Source organism: Anguilla anguilla, chromosome 9 (assembly GCF_013347855.1).
Source record: "Anguilla anguilla isolate fAngAng1 chromosome 9, fAngAng1.pri, whole genome shotgun sequence".
NCBI classification, from domain to species: domain Eukaryota; kingdom Metazoa; phylum Chordata; class Actinopteri; order Anguilliformes; family Anguillidae; genus Anguilla; species Anguilla anguilla.
Window position 1 is genome coordinate 41,760,345 of NC_049209.1, and position 18,194 is coordinate 41,778,538.

At 43.5% G+C, this 18,194-nt stretch overlaps 1 protein-coding gene and 1 long non-coding RNA gene across 3 annotated transcripts; both read right to left on the reverse strand.

Annotated features, from left to right (window-relative positions):
• Nucleotides 1–4,321: 4,321 nt before the first annotated feature.
• LOC118236436 lies at nt 4,322–8,711 on the reverse strand. Its single transcript, XR_004767036.1, has 2 exons — nt 8,381–8,711; nt 4,322–4,771 (listed from the first exon to the last, which is right to left on the reverse strand). It is a non-coding gene; the product is annotated as an uncharacterized LOC118236436 (long non-coding RNA).
• A 2,018-nt stretch (nt 8,712–10,729) lies between these two features.
• Nucleotides 10,730–18,194, reverse strand: spns3 (spinster homolog 3 (Drosophila)). Of its 2 annotated transcripts, none has more exons than XM_035432140.1 (13): nt 18,064–18,194; nt 17,058–17,311; nt 16,828–16,893; nt 16,350–16,486; nt 15,703–15,854; nt 15,437–15,503; nt 14,670–14,812; nt 14,391–14,543; nt 14,112–14,301; nt 13,086–13,151; nt 12,776–12,874; nt 12,053–12,224; nt 10,730–11,200 (listed from the first exon to the last, which is right to left on the reverse strand). In XM_035432140.1, exons 2-13 carry the CDS (start codon nt 17,281–17,283, stop codon nt 11,157–11,159), a joined length of 1,515 nt encoding a protein of 504 aa, XP_035288031.1. In that variant the 5' UTR covers nt 17,284–17,311; nt 18,064–18,194; the 3' UTR covers nt 10,730–11,156. The 2 variants fall into 2 exon arrangements, with proteins under 2 accessions (XP_035288031.1, XP_035288032.1); XM_035432141.1 differs by having other exon boundaries at nt 18,060–18,169.

Genomic DNA, 18,194 nt, shown 5'->3' on the forward strand with positions numbered 1-18,194 from the left:
TATGGGGCAGTCACGTTCCTGGGCCGCGCGCCATCGCGGACTCTGATTGTTCAGCTGCCTGTGGCCCCGTCGGCGGCTATCGGGGCCATTGTGCGTGCGTGCCGTGATTGATAAGGAGGCGCGACCCTGCAGGGGAAGAGCTGGGGCCCCGCTGCCGCCTCCCCTCCTGCCTGAGAGCAGGAAACGATAAGGCCGAGCCCAGACAGAGGGAGCCCCTGTTTTTGTGCCTTTTGTTTTGTTACCTCCATACCGTCTTGCCAAGGACGTTTCGTTTGTACTCTGCGTATTTTTCAAATGGGATTTTCTTTTTCAGGCACATGGGAAAAATGCAGGGCAGAGGCCTATTTGATTAGGGACTGTTATTTGGCTGTTGTTTGATATAGGGCGGGAGATCTTGCCTGTGATGCATGCGGAGCTTTGGAGTGGGTGATGCAGTGCGTGTTGCGTGTGACTTCAGCGCTAGGAAGATGCCTCGGCATCAGTAAATAAAGCCTCCAGCCAGGCGACTGCGCAATGAAAAATAATGCTTCAGCCGCACCGGAGGTGCATCTCTACTGCCTCAGCGACCCTGTTTATCATAACAGTGTCCTGGACTGCGCGTCCAGCTCGTTTATCCTCACTATATATCCATGGCTTTAAAAGAGAATTAGCTCCCCACCACCATGCTCATTTCCCTGCCTTGAGTGTAAGGGATGGGAAGCCCGAACAGAGCACGCTCAGAGGCAGTGACTCAGTGGGACAGCTCGCAGCGAGCCCGGCACCGGCCTGGCACCGATCCCATATCAAAGGGAGCGAGAGGCCGACGGAGCTGTTTCCTCCCCCCCCCCCCCCCCCCGGCCATGCGTGCAGATGCTCTCGGAGAAGAGACAGCGGCGAAAACAAGGGGCAGCATTGATCAGCCCATACTGAGGAGCCCACAGTCCGCCCGGCCCGGAGCACAGCTGTGCGGGCTGCGTCTCTCTCCACACACCCGCCCCCCCCTCCTCCTCGAAAAGCTGCCAATGCTGGACCAATCACTCTGACCCAGACTGCGGAGGGGGCTCCTCTTCAAAATGTCTGCATTGCTGCTGGACCATTTCCAAAGCTCCAGCAGAGAGAATGCAAATAAGCGCTCTGTAGGTCTGTAGGTCTGTAGGTCTGTAGGTTTGGCATGCATACTGTACATCCTATGGCTGCACAACAGAGGTTGCTAGAACTGGTGGATGATCACTTGTCTGTAGAGGAGAGGCCCAAACTGCTCGCTGTTTTTTCTTTCATTCTTCAACCTAATGCAGCCTCCATCATAACTAAATCTGGTGTGACATGTTACAATGCCCCCTCCCCCCTGCCCCTGGCCAATGGCATGTTGGGAGATAAAGTGAATGGTGATTGGGCCCATCTGGACAGTGTACTTTGGTGAAGATCATTAATGCAAGGTGATTTAGTGTTTGCACTTCGCAATCAGTTTTATAGCGGATAGGCACTGGAGCAGCGGAAGTCCAGTATTCCCCTGACGTGCCCCAGCTGGGTTGAATGTCCGACCCACGCACTCTGAGTGGCAGTGGGAAAAATGGCAACTACTCGTTTAAAGGAAAGTGAGAAATATGCCGCATTGAAAATCACATCACACGAAACTTTCCTTTTTCCCCGTGCCAGAATGGGAGGTGTCAACACGCACTGGACAAGTGGAGTTAAATTTACTGGGCAACAAGCAGGACATTGTGAGGGATGGAAGGGGCTGGGCGGCTCACACGTGACAGAAATCGTGTGAAGGGAGAGCTGGGGTGCGTTTCGCCCCACCGTGCTGACCATGTCAATAGGGCCCGCAGCCGGCTCCGTCCCCCTCCCCCCCGCAGGCGGACCGAGTCGCCGCAGAAGAGCCGCGGCGACGGGACCCGCGCGGACTCTGTGAGGTGAATGGGGATCGTTTGCTGGCGCGGTCCAAAAAAAAAAAAGGCTTTCGCGGTCAGGGGCCGCGGCAGACCTGAAAAGGCTCTGACTCAGCCGAAATGCCGCGTGCGTGAGAGCCTGGGCTGGAGGGGAGGCCGGGGGGAGGAGGGGGGTAGAGGGGTGGGGGGGGGTGGCGAAAAAGGAGCTGGCAGTCAGACGGGGTCCGTCGGGAGCCAAACGCTGCCGGGCGGCGAGGTGCTTGAGATGCCGGTGGCGTGCCGGGGCTCCTGTTGTTTTCCTCCGGCGGCGGGGAGAAGGCTTTGTCTCCCTTCCCCGTCGGCCTCGGTGGACGGGCCTCTGCCTTTCCTTCCTGAGTGGGGGGGGAGGGGGCTGCGTCCGGGGGCACGAAGGCCCTGGTGCAGGATGGGCGATAACCCCTTTATCTCCCCGTCCCCACGCGTGGTGGGGCTCGCCGGCCGATAAGCGGGGCTCCCTTTAAAAGGCGGGGCAGGGCAGTGATGTCACGCTGCCTTTAGGTTTAAAGAGCTCCGATGCCGAGGCTTTCCCTGATAGGCCCCGCCCGGCTCCACTCCCTTCACCCCCACCACCCCATACATGTCACCAGCCCTGTGTGTAGTATTTACTGTCCGTGGCCCTCTCCTCCCCATTTCCTGACAACAGCTCATAAATTATGTGCCCTGCAAAAGAATTTTACGGGAATTGTGGGGTCAGTGTGCTTGCGCGCGTTTTGCATGCTGTGAAACATAGCCGGTGTCAGGGTTAACAATGTGAGATAGTGAATCATGGGTGTAAATTAAATGTAGCCCGGTGAGCACTCAAACACTTCATTATTAATGCCTGTACCTGTTCCCTTTCAGCTTTCCTCTGTATGCTGACATACCGCAAGTGGTTACACATGACTGGGAGTAACCTTATAATGTGTGTGCCATATTTATTTTAGATGAGACAGATCTGATGCGTTTTCGCGCAAAAGGTGCACGCACAATTTACATTTATGAGCTAACTAAGCCACGGTATATCACCATGGCATGCTGTGCTCCCCCATGGAATGCTAGCTTTCTAACCCGATGGCCTGGATTTCATTTCGCAAAGCTACCTCCTCGTTTTAAAATGTTTGTTGCGATAAGCTGGTAATCCGTTCCTTGTAGTATCTATGGTGGATGTTCAGACCGCGTTGCGTGTGATCCGGTAATTTAATTTCACGGATCACCACGTCTCATGTCAGGTCGTTCGTCATGGCTTTGTCATGATACTGACATGGGAAGCATATGACTGCTCGTGTAATACTGATACGGTACGGCTCCTTGTCAAACCTCCCCGTGGCCAGAGGGCCTCCTCTACCCAGTGCATAGCCTGAGAAAATAAGGGCTGAACTTGCTGGGGTTTCCTGAATGATAGGGAAAGAGACCTGGTCTATTAGTTGATCGTGCATTGTTCTGTGAAGTGCAAATCCAGCTGGCTCAATTTTCATTGTGTTTATAAACTAAATGATTGAGGGCAAAGATTATCTTGGCCTACTGCTGGACAAAGATGCTGGAATTGTTCCACCGAAGGCTCCTGTGTAAGATGATGTTGTTCTATTCTGTGATGTGTATGAAGTGCTGCACATTTTAAGTTTCTTTATTTTTTCAGCCCTTCCTTCAGTGTATTTCAACATTTGGATCTGCTGAAATTTTTTTTATTACAACCCTAAACCAAATCCTAAATCTTTAATGTCTACCTTGTACATAATGCTTTTATTGATTGTAGATGTATTTCGATTAGATGGTTCCTATAGTTAAGCTGGTTAAGGAAGAACCCTGTGAGATGGATTGCAACATAGCGCTTACTTGCAATGCAGATGTCCTTATCCTGGGCAACTTACTTAGCTAATATGTAACCAATTAATATGGTAGGGTATTTAGTGAAGTCATTCAGGTCAACTTCCTTGCTCAACAGAAGTGCCCCACTGCAGTTTTAAACCTCCTGTCGGCCCAATATTTGTCCAGTTCTCTACCTACTACACACACAGCAGCCCTTATTGTTTGATATTTCTTCAAATAGATTCAAAAGTTCACCCCCAACATATTTCCTATATATTTTCAAGCTAGTTTAGCCGATGTGTTAATTACTCTTTTTATTTTACTTAACTTAATTGCTGAACTAGATGGAAAATACTAAATCTTTCTTAATGAATTAGAAATTCCCCAGTTGTTCCAATGACCTTGTTCCAATGACCAATGACCTTGATATGCACTTTTGTGCATTGCTTTGGATAAAAGCGTCTGCTAAATGAATGTAATGTAATGTAAGAAAATTGCTGTCCATTGCACCAAACAAACTTTGTGTGCTGACACAAAAGAGAAACATCAAAAGAGCACTTGCTGACAGGCCACAAACATGTTCTCATGGGAAGTTAGGAAGTTATAAGTCATGAGCAAACCTCAGTAAATCATAATAAAGGCTTCTTTATTTATTTCTTGTCACATGTATTCAAGAGGTATGTAAGAATAATAGCTCTTGCTGCACATATGGGCAATATCAAGCATCAAATCATTCGCAAGCAGTCGACTAAAAAGAACAATGTGGCAAGCGAAAGTTTTCGGACTCTGGGTTTTGAATTACGACTGGTGTCACAGTGATCAATGATCGTTGCGTGTCACTGGGCATTAATCAGGTGTGATTATCATTGAGAATCCATCAGCTGCTCCTTGTTGTGCTCTATATGTTCAGAACCCCCCAACCCTCAGAACCCTTAGGTATTTGTGTTTTGTTCTTGGAGCCAAGAGTGTCTGGAGTGCAGTGAGCGTGGAGCCGGAGTGTTTGCCATTGGTGACCCCTGACCTCTGCCACCTTTATTTTGGGAAGTCCTGAGTGTGACAGCTTGCATCCACTGAAGCCTCTGTGAAGAAAGACATTAACAAGTATCACCAAGTGGAGGAAAATGCCGGAGGAGCATTACATGCTCACTGAATAGGAAAGGGGCATTAATGGCAGCAATAAAATGCTCTTGAAATAGCCAAAAGAATGTTTCTTACATGTCTTTGAGGCACTTGTCAAACTCTTTTCCCCCCACCTCTCCCACCACCCACACACACACACATATAGTGATACTTAAAAATGATACGGTACAGCTGAACTCTTTGGCATTTGATAGATCTAGGCTGATGTTTCCCCTTATAATGGGTCCCATCTGGACTAACTGAGCTCTGGCTTAAGGAATGCCTTGTTAGAATGAGGCTGAAATTTAGGCAGGCAGCAGAGTGGGGCTTAGTCAATTTTCCATCCATTAAATGTCTCAATCTGAGTTTGACTCCTGGTTTTTGGCAGCGCCGTTGAAGTGGATTGCATTTTCTCCTCAAATTACTCATCATGAAAAATGTGTTGTCCTCCCATCCAAAAAGGCAGATCCTGATGGTTATAAATTGGCACCCAGAATATTTGTTCAGGGTGAAGTGCTGTCCGTTCCACAGAGGAGAGCATCAGTGTACTTTTTTTCAGAATCAGATCCTGCCTTTGCCATGATATGTAGTCAGAACTCTTGGCCTTGTGTAACTCAATGATCATCATATGCATTCTTCTTCTGTGAACAAAGAGGTGGACCCGAAGGAGGGTGGCATGTTTGTTGATGTGTTTCAGTCTCCAGAAACATTTTATTGAAGGACCCCTTGAGATGTACGTGTGCAAGCACTAAAATCCACTGTGGAAACTAGAGGTTGGGTTGTTGAACGTGTTAAATCACAGTTCTGAAGACGAGGAGACCGGCGGAGCCTGAATGCGTTTCCGCTTGACTGGAAGTTCCAAAGTGTTGCAAAAATGCTGACTGTGGTATTGCAATTCCTAAAGATTTCATAACACTGCACACCTCTAATGCATTTTCACACTAAATTTCTTGTGCATTTTCATACGAGAAAAACCCCACTGCATTTCAGAACGCTCAGCGTTTTTCGCAGACTTCGACTGCGCATGAAGCAGAAGAAAAAAAACTTTTGGTCAGGGAAAGAATGAAGCCACATCGCAACCTGATTGTCAGACGTGGTCGCTGTTATATTTAGTTCACAGAGACTTTGTAATTATCTTCCTATAGCAGGGAACCAGCATGTCAGTCACAACAGCCAAATGAGTTTGGGAGACTTTATGATCCCAGAGAAATACAGAGCATGTATCATTATAAAGGTCCAAATATTGGCTTTATTTTCAACTGTTAGCTTCAAATAAAGTCATTCCCTCAACTCACAATCTAAAATGATATTGCCATTGCATAATTATTCAGTTGTACAACTGCAGCCTTAACATGCAATGATAAAGGTATGTGACTGAAGCAGACACTCATTGTGAGTTAATTCCTCCTAGGACTCTGAGCCTTTGATTTGATGCTTACAGGAGTAATACCGTGAAGCCAATTTAAGCTTCTGAATACCACATAACAGCAAACATATACAGAGGGATTTGGATAGGTCAATGAAGAAATGGTTGATTTATTTGCTACTAGAAATCAGTCACTGGATTTCAATGCAAAAACAGGCAGTTAGGGTTAGAAAATCTTTTTTCTTTTCTGAGGCTTGGCACAAGTTGTAGGATTTTCAGCATTGTCCTTACATAGTCTTATGCATTCCCCGTGACAACTCACATATTTGCTGACAAGACTTTTTGTCATTTCTGTTATTCCAATACTTTTCAAGTTTCACAACATTTTTGAGGTTTCTCATCTTTTATGCAATTCACATCTAACTAATTTAAGATCGATTAACATATAACTTAGCCTGCACTTCAAAAGGTTGTACGGAAAGAACACCTAGTAAGATCCAGCATGCAGTTTCACATTTTGTGATATTTCAGATCAGGATAGTAGGTGATAACATAACTATTTCAGAACATTTAATCCTGGGACCCCTGATTGACATTGGTCTATTCCATTATTTTAAACAATGTTATTTTCATCTCCCCTGCCAGTAAGAGTCTTACAGAATACTTTATTAATAAGCTGACATCCTCTGTAGCCAGTGGCATGGACGCAAGCCCACAAAGATGTGAATTCTAGGAAACGTGACTCTGATGTAACATGCTGTATGTGTGAGCATGTGTGAGCGGTGGTGATGTCACCCCAGCTGGTAGGAGATAAGGCAGCCGCACGCCTTTCCCCCGAAAGTTGTCCATTGATAAAGAGGACTTTCACAAGCTTCCTCGGCCTTATCAGAGCAGGCCTCATGTCTAGGCACAAATGTAGGAGGGCAACAGCCCCATAGAGATGCCCGGTGAAGGTACACGGCCAATCAGCTCGTCTTACCTCCTCTAATACCATCACTTCATGACAAACACCCCCATACCCCAAAATGCCCCCTGCCATAAGGAGCAAGTGATCTGATGAAAGCTGACACATTAAAACCCAGAACCAGAGATTCCATGTGCCAACTGAATAGCATTTTAACATTAGCTTGTTGAGCACACAATCATTTTTCAGGGCATGATTTCTGAAAATGTTCAAATATCATTGTTTTCATTTGCTATGATGACGTTTCTGTAATCAGTATTTTTCAAATAAGAGGTAAAACAGATCTAATACATCATCTTGACATTTTGATCTGAAGTGGGTACAGAGATGTAGACTTTCACTAGCTTCTAGCAGCAGTGATAGGATCTGATCACCACTATGTGTAGAGGAAGGTCACTTTATAGGTTATTTTATGCGTATCTCCATCACCTGCTTCTCTTCATTTTCTTTTTCAACGGGAGGACATTTTCACAGGCCATAAATTCAGTTCCATTCCAACTACTCCTGCACTCAGCTGAAAGCTCCTCATTCTCAAGATAGTTCTCGCCAGTTCTACATTTTTTCCATGCACTGATGAAGCAAGAGAATTACAGGTTTAACTGGGTTAATCAAAGGATACGAAACGCAAATTATGAGAATTTTACCATTTAATGAACAACTTGAATTGTAGGACGATATTAATTGAACATCAATGCATGCTGAAATTGATAATTAAATGGTGGGACAAGTGTTTAGCTGAATTAATATGTCAATTTACCTTTCACAAGGCTAATGTATGACCACCACATTCGCCTAAACCTTCTCCTTTGCTTTATTTTCTTATAGACTTGCTCCTTTAATCATTGAGATTAAAGGAAAGTATTATTCAGATACATCAAAATTGTCTATATTGGTCTGAATATCTATTTTGTCAGTATACCCACTAGTCACAGGATAATAAGTTATGAACTTTGCTTGCACAGATATAAAATATATTTTTATTCACACATTGTTTTATAAATGACCATGGATAATGTTTGGCCCCTATGCATCATTTCTAAAGAAAGAATTTGGCCCCCAGGAAATGTCTGAAGACCCCGGGTGTACAAGTTGATGAGTGATCGACGCTTGGCTCAACTTGCGTCTTTCCATAGATCGCCCGTAATTTATTACGCATTGTGGCGACTTCCTGAACAATAAAAGCCAACAGGGGAAGTGAATAGCTGTGGAGATAAAGTGTTCGGCGCAGGGCAACAATACCTATTGTTTCCATAATTGCAGGTTAAACGATTACGAGTGGGAGAAAAAATGTTTCCAGAATGTCTCTGGCGTGCGTGTTTACGATAACACGCAAGCGCCGCTCCGTGCTGCGGACGGGGACCCCGGTGGACCATCTGAAACATTCCAGCCTCAAGGTTAGAACAACACAAAGGTAAAGCTCAAGGACAAGTGGGCAGCAAATGCTACTCAAAAGCAAATAAGCTATCGACGAGGTTCCTGACCCGCACATTCATTTAGGCTACGGCATTTAGCGCGAGTTCGGCAGGATTTAATGTGGGAAATACTTACACTAAAATAATATAAAATATGACATTTGAAATTTAAATTATGTTTTTGAGTTTATGAGAATGCACTCCTCTCATAGGAGTACTCAATGTAGTAACAAACTCATACTAAAAGTAAGTATAAAAAAATTATATTTAAAAATGTATCTCATATAAAATGAATACAAAAGTCATACATTATAAATATAAGAGAATGTATATAATGTATAAAATAAGGATATAAAATATATTTTTAAAAATACCCAGTAAATGTTGCTTTCTCATGATATGAAAAGAGTTTGTGAGGTATCTGTAAATATGTGAACATGTATAATATTTATATATATATTAAATATGTTGTATAATATTATAAAGTGTATATAAATACAATATATTAATTGCATCTATGTATGCTACATACATACTGTCAGTAAGTATATTGATGACAAATTGTACATTAAATGTATTAAATGTAATAGAATTGTACATATTGTTCTTAAGTTAAAATATTTGGAAATATAATCTTTGTTTTTGGGAGGGTGAGGGGATGGGTGGGGGTTGGGGGAGGGGCAGTGAATGGGGGTTCTCAGATCTTGTCTTGCCAACGTGATCACGCTGAGCTCTGTGAGCTGCTGCAGTCCATTTGCACGTGTGATGACAGGCCCTCGTCAGGGCTAAGCGATGACATCAGACACGTCCGAGACAGCTGTCCACTCAGCTTAGGCCGGATTGACGGGCCGCTGTCACATCTTAGCGTGTGAGCACACGGCCCGGTCCAGCGGGCACAGATTCCGTCCACTTCCTGCCTGTGAAAACGCCGAGGGCCCCAGGTGAAGAATGAGCACTCTGTGAAAATCGCCTGTGAAGATCACACTGGAGGTCGGAAACACGAGAGCCTTCATTTTGTGGTCTCATTCAGAGTCACAAAGCATGTTCATGCAGCAATGGGAAATGGAGTTAGGTGACAGAAGCACATCTGCGCAGACGAGTGATATTGCAGCCACTTCCTGGGGGCAAAAAAATGAGAAGCGAGTCGGCACTGTTAAAAATCACTTGGCTTCCTCAACGGCTTCCACACTGGGTCATTGACGTTCTGAAAGTCAAAAGTAAAATGAATCTGTCTACAATTTATTGAGTGGTATGTCACCCTTGAGTCACCTACACAATGCCTATCTGATTAGTAGAGAGGGACATTAAAGCCTAATTTGTTTTATATGCAGCCAGAATAGTGTCACGCTCTAAAATGGGCACAATATTGACGCTGCCTGATTTAACATCCAAGGAGGAGGTAGACTGTGGGGAGCCAGTGGATCAGGTCCCACTAACAGATACAGGCTGCATTTTTAACAGGGCAGTCCGAGCCTGCAAGGCTGCGGGATGTTTACAAGTGAGTGCAATGAAGTTTTGTCTTCCTTTGATAAACAGTGCCACCTAGTGCTTGCTTCTGAGATGGCAAGTATCATCTTTAACAGGAAGTGGTTCTTACGTACTTCATGTTTGACTTCTTGTATATTTTATAATAAATGTCTCCGTTGCCTATGTACAACCTTTAGCTTAAAAAGTAATTACAAGGTCATTACTTTTTTTTATTTACATTACTGACTATATAGGTGAAATCTAAGAAAAATGTGTTCTCTTCAAAGAACAGACAAACATAATCTTGGTTCTCTTATACTCAGTCTCAAATAAGAAAAACAATCAAAATGTATGTTCTTTATTAATCTTAATCAGGTTTCAATAACCTGTTTTCATATTAAGTCCAGTATCTGAACTGTTCAAGCCCATTTTATATACATGCAGAATATTCTGTTGAACAACACTGTCACTTTTTTAGGAGCTTGTTTTAACTGACACGTTCATTATTCCCTCTTATATTATTTTGGAGGAAAATTTGTGAGTACATTAAAAGCCTTTGATATCCTACTGTAAATGTCCCGTACAGATCTAAAGGCCCAGCTTTCTTCCTCCCCAAGTACTAATTAGTACTAAACAGCTGCTGGGTGATGGGTCTAAGGAGAGTGCTTAATTCTCGTAAATGAGGAGAAAGGCAAAAATGAGACATCTCTGACGGAGTGTGGGTTTTTATTCATAACTCAGTCAATAGGTGGTGTGACTGATGCAGGTAATTATTCCCACTGGACATAGCAAATATATTATTTACAAATTGAAAAAATATTTTTTAAAACAGGATAGATTTTTTAAATTTAAAACTAACAAAAACACAAAATACTGATAAAAATTTCCAGCCAGTTCCTGACTGGCATTGAACAAAGAAATGGTGTTTCATTTTTCATTATTAAAGCTCGTCTGTATACCCATATTTGTATAATTCCAAAAGTACCCTCATAAGGGCTAAATTAGCCTCCTGGCCAGCACTGAGTGTTCTCCAGTTGGTACATCCATATGTGCCTCTTCATGTGCAGCAGACTGGCCTGCCTCAGGAACAGGCAGGAATTTGGTTCTTTCTGCAGTCAAATCTCACTCCATTGAGGTCAAGCGGACTCTGTGACAGGCACAGCTTGTGGAGGAGCCCCACCTGAAACACATAGACAGTGGCTGTTATCTTGTACTGTGCTGTCTGTTCGGGCCTGTTTCACAAGCAGGTAAAAACAACTGTGTGGCATGTAGATGGCTTCACTTCAATCTTTTATTTACATACTTTTATTTACATAATATATGAGAGTAGCTGGCTATATAAATGTATGCATTGAATAAAGAAATCTAACAATTCATACCACCATTTTACGATGCATATCTCGCATGTCTTGCAACACTTTGTACAAAAAGACTTAGTAACTTCTCCTTAGCAGAAGTGTGGGAGCTGATAATGTCAAAAAACTCATCTGAAAATTGACGAAAGGGAAGTTAACCGGTGGTTAACTTTGGGGTGATTTCAAGGCAAGCTTGTTTTGCAGACAGTGCAACTGATAGAGTATAAACCTTTCCTAGGGGTCGCAAAAGGCAAGGCTAGAAGACAAAGATGTCTCTTATCTTATCCCTGTGTCTCAGTGCTGAATGTTAACTGAATTCCTCAAGCCAGATTTCTGGGGACTGGGGTAATCACTGAAAGCACGGGTTATCTCTGACAGTCTCGGGGAACGCTATCTGAGGGGAAATGTTTTGACGTTGGGCTTGGAATAAACAACGGGTTGCTGTTGTTTTTTCCAAACCTCGAATGCTGTTTTTGTTTTTGCGAAACCACGGACGCCCCGAGTGAGTCGGCCCTTCGCCGACTCATCGTCGTTAGGACAGGGAGCTACGCTGTCGCACAGACGGCCGTCGGTCGCACACGCGCTCCGTGTAAACACCTTGCGCTTCTCCCCCGCGCGTCACACAAGCCGGGGTCGGCTCTCGCCGTTTCCGCGCCGTTTCCTCGCCCATTGTTTACCTGCGGCCTGCAGCTGCGCTGCCTTCCTGTCCTCCGCGATGTAGAGCGCCGTCATGAGGAAGAACAGGCCCCCCAGGACCCCCACAAAAGGGCACAGCAGAAGGCTGTACTGCAGGCTGCGGAACCTCCACGTGTACGTGTCAGGGTATGACCTGTTCAGAGCGTCAGAAATCTGGGAGGGGTACAAAGGGCCAAAAAAAATGCATGACTTCAAAGGGGACTGAAAAGCGGGAAGGAACATTTTCCTGAAAACACAGTTTGTGGGTTACTCTGGCTGGCGGGAGGTAGCTCCCCGAGGTTGCAGGATGCCAGTCAATACGAGATACGTGATATCACGCCTGGATTGGAGACTTGATTGAAAGTCAATGGGCTACTCACACACCAGGCTGATTTCGGTTTAATGCTGCAGCTGATGGCTGTTTCCTCACCATGTTGAATGTTGGCCTCTCTGATTAGATTTTTGGCTTTTAATTATGCTTGATGTTGCAAGAGAATGATATCAATCAAAACAGGAAGTGTACACAGGGGCAGATGGGGGGTTGATCAATATTGTGTCAATGTATGATAAGCATTATGAGATATGACATTTTCACAATAATCTGGGTCTAAATAATTTACGAAATGGGCATAGTTGAAAGTGTAGTTTAGTCCTCAAAATGGCCCAAGAATCTGGTTGAAGCCAAATAATTGTGTAAATGGAATAATTATTAACCAAATACTTACTGCACCCAGCAAGTAAGGACTTCCTGCATCACCAAGGAGGTGGCAAACCATAATTTGCAAGGCCTCTGCTGTTGCCCTCCTGGTCGGTATGACAACGTACTGAAAAACAGCAAATCAAGACCTAACAGCTTAAAAGATTTCTGAATTGCAGAAGGAAATTCTACATTATTTCATCAAGGCAAATACGGGGGTCTAGACAATGAATGCTTGATGCTACATTACCGTTGGGGCCTAAAGAGTTACCAGAGCTAAAAATCAGGATCCACCTGGCAGATTTCCGGCTTTAGTTTTTTTGAAGTGTCACACTTACCAGCAGGATGTCAGCCAGAATTGCCCAGTTTAGCGAGAGTAACGTCTCCCCAATAGCAATAAAAACCTGGAGAGATAATGATGATGTCATTAAGGGAGGTCCTCTGGTCCACGAGATCCAGGTAGAGAGTGATTCCAAGCGCTAATCTAGGAACTGATAGCCTAACTATCACCCCCCCTCAGCCATTCAGAACGGGTCCAGGCATTGAGCCAGGCTTGGGGGCATTGGCAATCTACACTGCATTGTGATACCTGAGCAGTGTTAGAGCCTGTGGCTCCTTTGGGAATCTTGCTGATCACACTGGGCATCATTCACAAAACATGTGCACGACGATCACATTTGTTCGTAAATTGCGCGTAAGAACGTTTCCAAGCATTCATCTTTTTTTTTTTCTTATCTGTATTTGTTCATGGCTGTTTCCTTATGCTAATCACATGAACAGGACTGCGCATACAATTTACAAACAGTCAGCATTCATCATCTCATAAACCTGGGATATGCACAAAACAAAGGTCTGTACATGTGTCATGAATCCAATTTTGGTTTTTCATCGGAACATTTTTAAGAACATAAGAATAATTTAAGAAATGTTTTGTGAATGAGGTCCATTGATCTTAAACCCATTGGGGGTATTACAAATATTTCAAGGTAGAATCTTTCAATATTGCTCACCAAAATTAGCAAAGCTATTCTTATTCTGAAAATGCATGTCATTGAACTGTTGAATAAATATTCAAAATCAGCACAGAATTTAACCTATATTTACCAGACAAGCAATGACAACCCCCAAACACCCTCACCCTTTTAACATGACCAAAGAATTTTTCATATACTCATTTCATAACAAACATACCAGTATAACCTCAGTCATCATACAAAAGAAACTGACTCATAAACCAGATACAGAGTGCATGCCATTAAGTCCCTTATTAACAGTGTATGCACAACGTGTTGATGAGAGAATGGTCATAGAAAATGTTTGCTGTTGCACAAATTGTACAAACAGCATAAGACCTGCGTGCTCACATAAGTTGCTGGGATGCTGTTGTAGGCTAATACAATGGCCAAGAACAAGCAGGGAGCGGAGGACAGCATGCCCGTCGCACAGATGAGAGGATCAGCGTTAGGCACTTTGTCCCTCAGTCTCCTGGCAAGCAAGGTGCCAATGGCCACTCCCACAATCCCGGTCACCACGGTCACGGCGCCAAATATGTAGCTGCAAGAGGAGAGAGAGGGCCGAGCGGTCATCAAAGGATGCTCACAGGTCACGGAGTTGACTGTCGGAAGTAGGTGGGGGGGCGCTACCTGTCAGTGGTGTCGCAAGGCTCCTTTGAGCACGACGGCCTGATCCCCTGCATCACCTGAGCTCGGGACAGGAAGACCGGCGTCCAGAAGGCCAGCGCCCCCGTCACAAAGGCCATCGCTGTCACCCCCAGCGAGGACCAGACGAAGCTGCGACTGGGGGAGCAGTCAACCAACAGTTAGACCAAAAATGTACTGTACCGACCAGGGTCACTACGTACTGAAACAAGCTCCTGTGTGAATACTGTTCCCTCCCCAGATAGGACTTTCTCTTTCACTTACTTCTTCATGAGGGACTTGATGTCCTCTAAATAGGAGGTGTTTTCCATGAGTGCCCCTCCTTGTGTGTCTGAGGCCCCCCTTGGAGGGTTGGGGATCAGGAGTATGAGTAGGATCAAACCAACAAGCCCCAGTATGGGATTGAGCTGAAACAGGAACAACACAGAAGTCAGGTGCTGCGGAAAGCAATTGCCTCTCATCAGCCGTGTTTAAACCACCATACAACGCCACTACTTCCCATCGGAAAAATTTTGCGCTATGAAACCAACTGCAAACCAACTATGTGGCAGCTGAGCCAATGAAAAGTAGAAATGAAATGCGAGAAAAGTTCACTTGCAAATGCTGAGCTGGTTACTGGTTAATTTCAGTCTGACACTGGGCCTATAGATTAGTACAATAAAGGGAAGAAACCTTTGCCCAATTAAGTGGATTATCATAAAATTACACTAATCCAATTCCACCAAAAACCAATGAAAATGAAAGCTATTACTGCCTCCTATTTTGGCATTCATGCATAATAACTGAAGTTATGATTGTGTTTCACACAAGAAATCCAAATTTTCATACTTTGAATTATAGGCCCCATTTGTTTGCAGTTTCCACGAACTGCAATTGAAGACTGTTCAATCCAGGCCAAAAAAGCTTTATGGTGCATAAAACAATTTATGCACCTTAGGTTTTCAGACTGTGTTTATACTTTAACTAACTCTGCTTCACAGAGCATTATTTACCTCTTGTGCTTAACTCCAAATCAACATGGCCTCTCTTACCCTGAGTGCCCAGCGCCAGTCCCCAGTGGCAGTTGCAACTGATGATCCAATTATATATCCAAGTCCACTGAAAAAGCAGAAACATATCCAAGTGGTTATTTCAGTTGTGCAATCAATGAGTCAAGTTTTTTTTTTTTTCAAACACTCCCAATCTCAATAAATATTTCATTTACAGTTTTCTAACGCCTTCGCACTTGAAGGCGTTGGCTGTCTGCTCTGTGTAAGAGATGTTTCAAGATGGTTCCACGACCAGAGATCTGGCATACCTTCCCACTGGAATAAAGATGTAGAAGAACGATATCATGACAGTCCTTTGCGTACCAGAGAAGAGATCACCAATAATGGTGGGGGCTATAGTCGAGTAGCTGGCCTCTCCTGTCCCAACCAAAGCTCTCATCAGTAGTAGCACCCAGAAGTACTGCAAAGAAATTGTTATTAGGGCAACACATCAGTGCTACTTAGATGGAGCAAATCAAGGCTGGTAGCATTGGGGGTTGGCATGGGTACATGGTTATTATACAGCTATACTCTTCAACAAAGAGACTAAAACACAGATCACTTTCGCAAAAACCAATGTGTGGATGAGTTTCAGTATACATACAGAGGGTAAATTAAACTAATAGAGCGATTTGTGGAACAAACATCTCAAAACAATTTAAGATTATATATGAAAAAATCTACTTGATTTACACAGTTAATTATGTATATTTCTGTAGCCATTGGTGTTAGTATTTAAACATTTTCACTTTCATTAATTTGCATGCATCTTGCAAAAGATGTTTCCTGTTATGTGGCACTAGCTTCACATTTTTACCAGTTTAGACAGCCTGGCCGCTTTAAAAGCATACAGATGTAAGATATAATATGTCTCAACCAGAAACCCTTGTCTGAATAATCTTAATTTCCACTCTACCGACTCGGTGATGAAAGAGCTGCCCAGAGTTGTCACAATCCACACGCTCAGTCCGCCCACCATGATCAACTTCCTGTTGTAACGATCTCCGAGGTAACCAAAAACTGGGGCCAGCAGCATGAAACTGCAGATGAAAACTGATACAAAATACATAAATAGATTTGTGCTCATTTTGTAGTCAGAAGAGGCTGAGGTAAACATGGACTGCATAAACACAAATTTATATGAAATTAGGACTCTTCAGATGTGGCAGTAAGGACATGTCTGAGTATGTAAATAACAATGTCCCTGCTTCATAAGATGTACTGTTTTTTATTTCATTGAGGCTTCTAAACACTGGCGACAGTTTCATTTCAATATGTTCAGTTATTATGTACATGTTTCTGTTTCTTTATTTATACTCAGATAAGCAGCATATTGAAAATCTGAGACCGAATGCAGATATTGCGAGAAATGTGTCATAAAAGCATCATTGTACCTGTCTGAAGAAGGCCGGCTGTGCTGTCATTTATCCTGAAATATTGCTGGATGTTGAGAAGGATACCTGCGGAAATATATCTTTGATTAATCTATGATATGATAAATAAAACATGGACAAGGATGCATCATACATGCATTTTATGAAATGACATGTGTATTGCATAGAATAACAATTGGCATAAGAAAAGTCTGTATTTGTAGCTCATTTTCAAGTTTCCAGTATCTTACCTGCAATTGTGTAACGATCCATGTAGTTCAGTAAGTTCACATAGCAGAGCACAGCAACAGCTATGTATGAACGTTTTGGTGACGGGATCGCCATTTTAACTGATGTAGTTTCATCCTTTGTCTGATTTTCACTTATGGATCCATATTGTGGCGTAGAGCTTGTTCTGGAATTCAGGCGGGCGTTGTCACCATCTTGAAGGGTCATCACTATTCCACCCGTCTCCATTGTGCATGTCGTAAACCCGTGTGGTTTACTGCAGTAAAAGAGAAGTGGCTGAAGTTTAGACGACCTGCCACTTCCTCAGTATGGTGAAACAGGCAAGAGGTCGTACTCCGAGCCAGACGTTTTCAGACTTGTTCCTGGTGTTTCTCATAGCCAATATCTTGATCAAGTAAGATTGTTGAAAGTGGGTTTGAGTTCTAAAATAATTTTGTACTTTATTCCGACATAATGCAGGTTTGGCTAATTGCTATTTGTTCTGTCATTGAGCTCTTCATTTATCACAAACAATATAGTTTCAGTGACTAGGTGACCGCGCATTCAGCAGTAGAGAACATAAATAGCATTATCTCAGTGTGAACCACAAAAGATAAATTCAGCCGTGTGTCTGTTATATCTCTCAACTAAATCATTCACATTGATATAAGACCTTAGAGCAGGAGCCCTTGGTCCTCAAATGTCTGTCCATCTTCAGCTACAGTACCACTAGCAGGATACTGTTTGGTCATAATGTCCCTGCACATAATGTAACTGTAATAGATGCAACAACTTTCCATAAGAATACAAAAGATTAAACTAGTCTAAGGAATGAACTGTACAGCAGATGCATGCTGCTACTCCAGTTAAGCATGTTTATTCAACAGTTGTTTTGCTGCATTTGCTTACGAACACTTCATGGTTGCCATAGGAAAATATCCATGTGCACATATGAAACAAACACAGTAAACTGTAGCTGACAAAAATACTTTGGTATGGTTTTGCATTATTAAAATATTCCTTACATACTGGTCAATGAAGTCTTGCAAAGTTGTTCAGTTAATTCCCGTTTTGTGCCACAACTGCTCAGAATTCTTCTCAGGCTGCACAGATTTGCTGGGCGAAATGAAAGAGATCTTTCTACAGCTTTATAATGCTGG

What these genes read in the sequence shown, in the direction of transcription:
- spns3 (XM_035432140.1), bottom strand. Translation starts at nt 17,283, where the DNA reads ATGGAGACGGGTGGAATAGTGATGACCCTTCAAGATGGTGACAACGCC. An exon ending in ACTGGCGCTGGGCACTCAGG is followed by an intron (nt 14,813 to 15,436) that starts GTAAGAGAGGCC and finishes TTCCTGTTTCAG; the next exon opens with CTCAATCCCATACTGGGGCT. An exon ending in ACAGCATCCCAGCAACTTAT is followed by an intron (nt 13,152 to 14,111) that starts GTGAGCACGCAG and finishes TTATCTCTCCAG; the next exon opens with GTTTTTATTGCTATTGGGGA.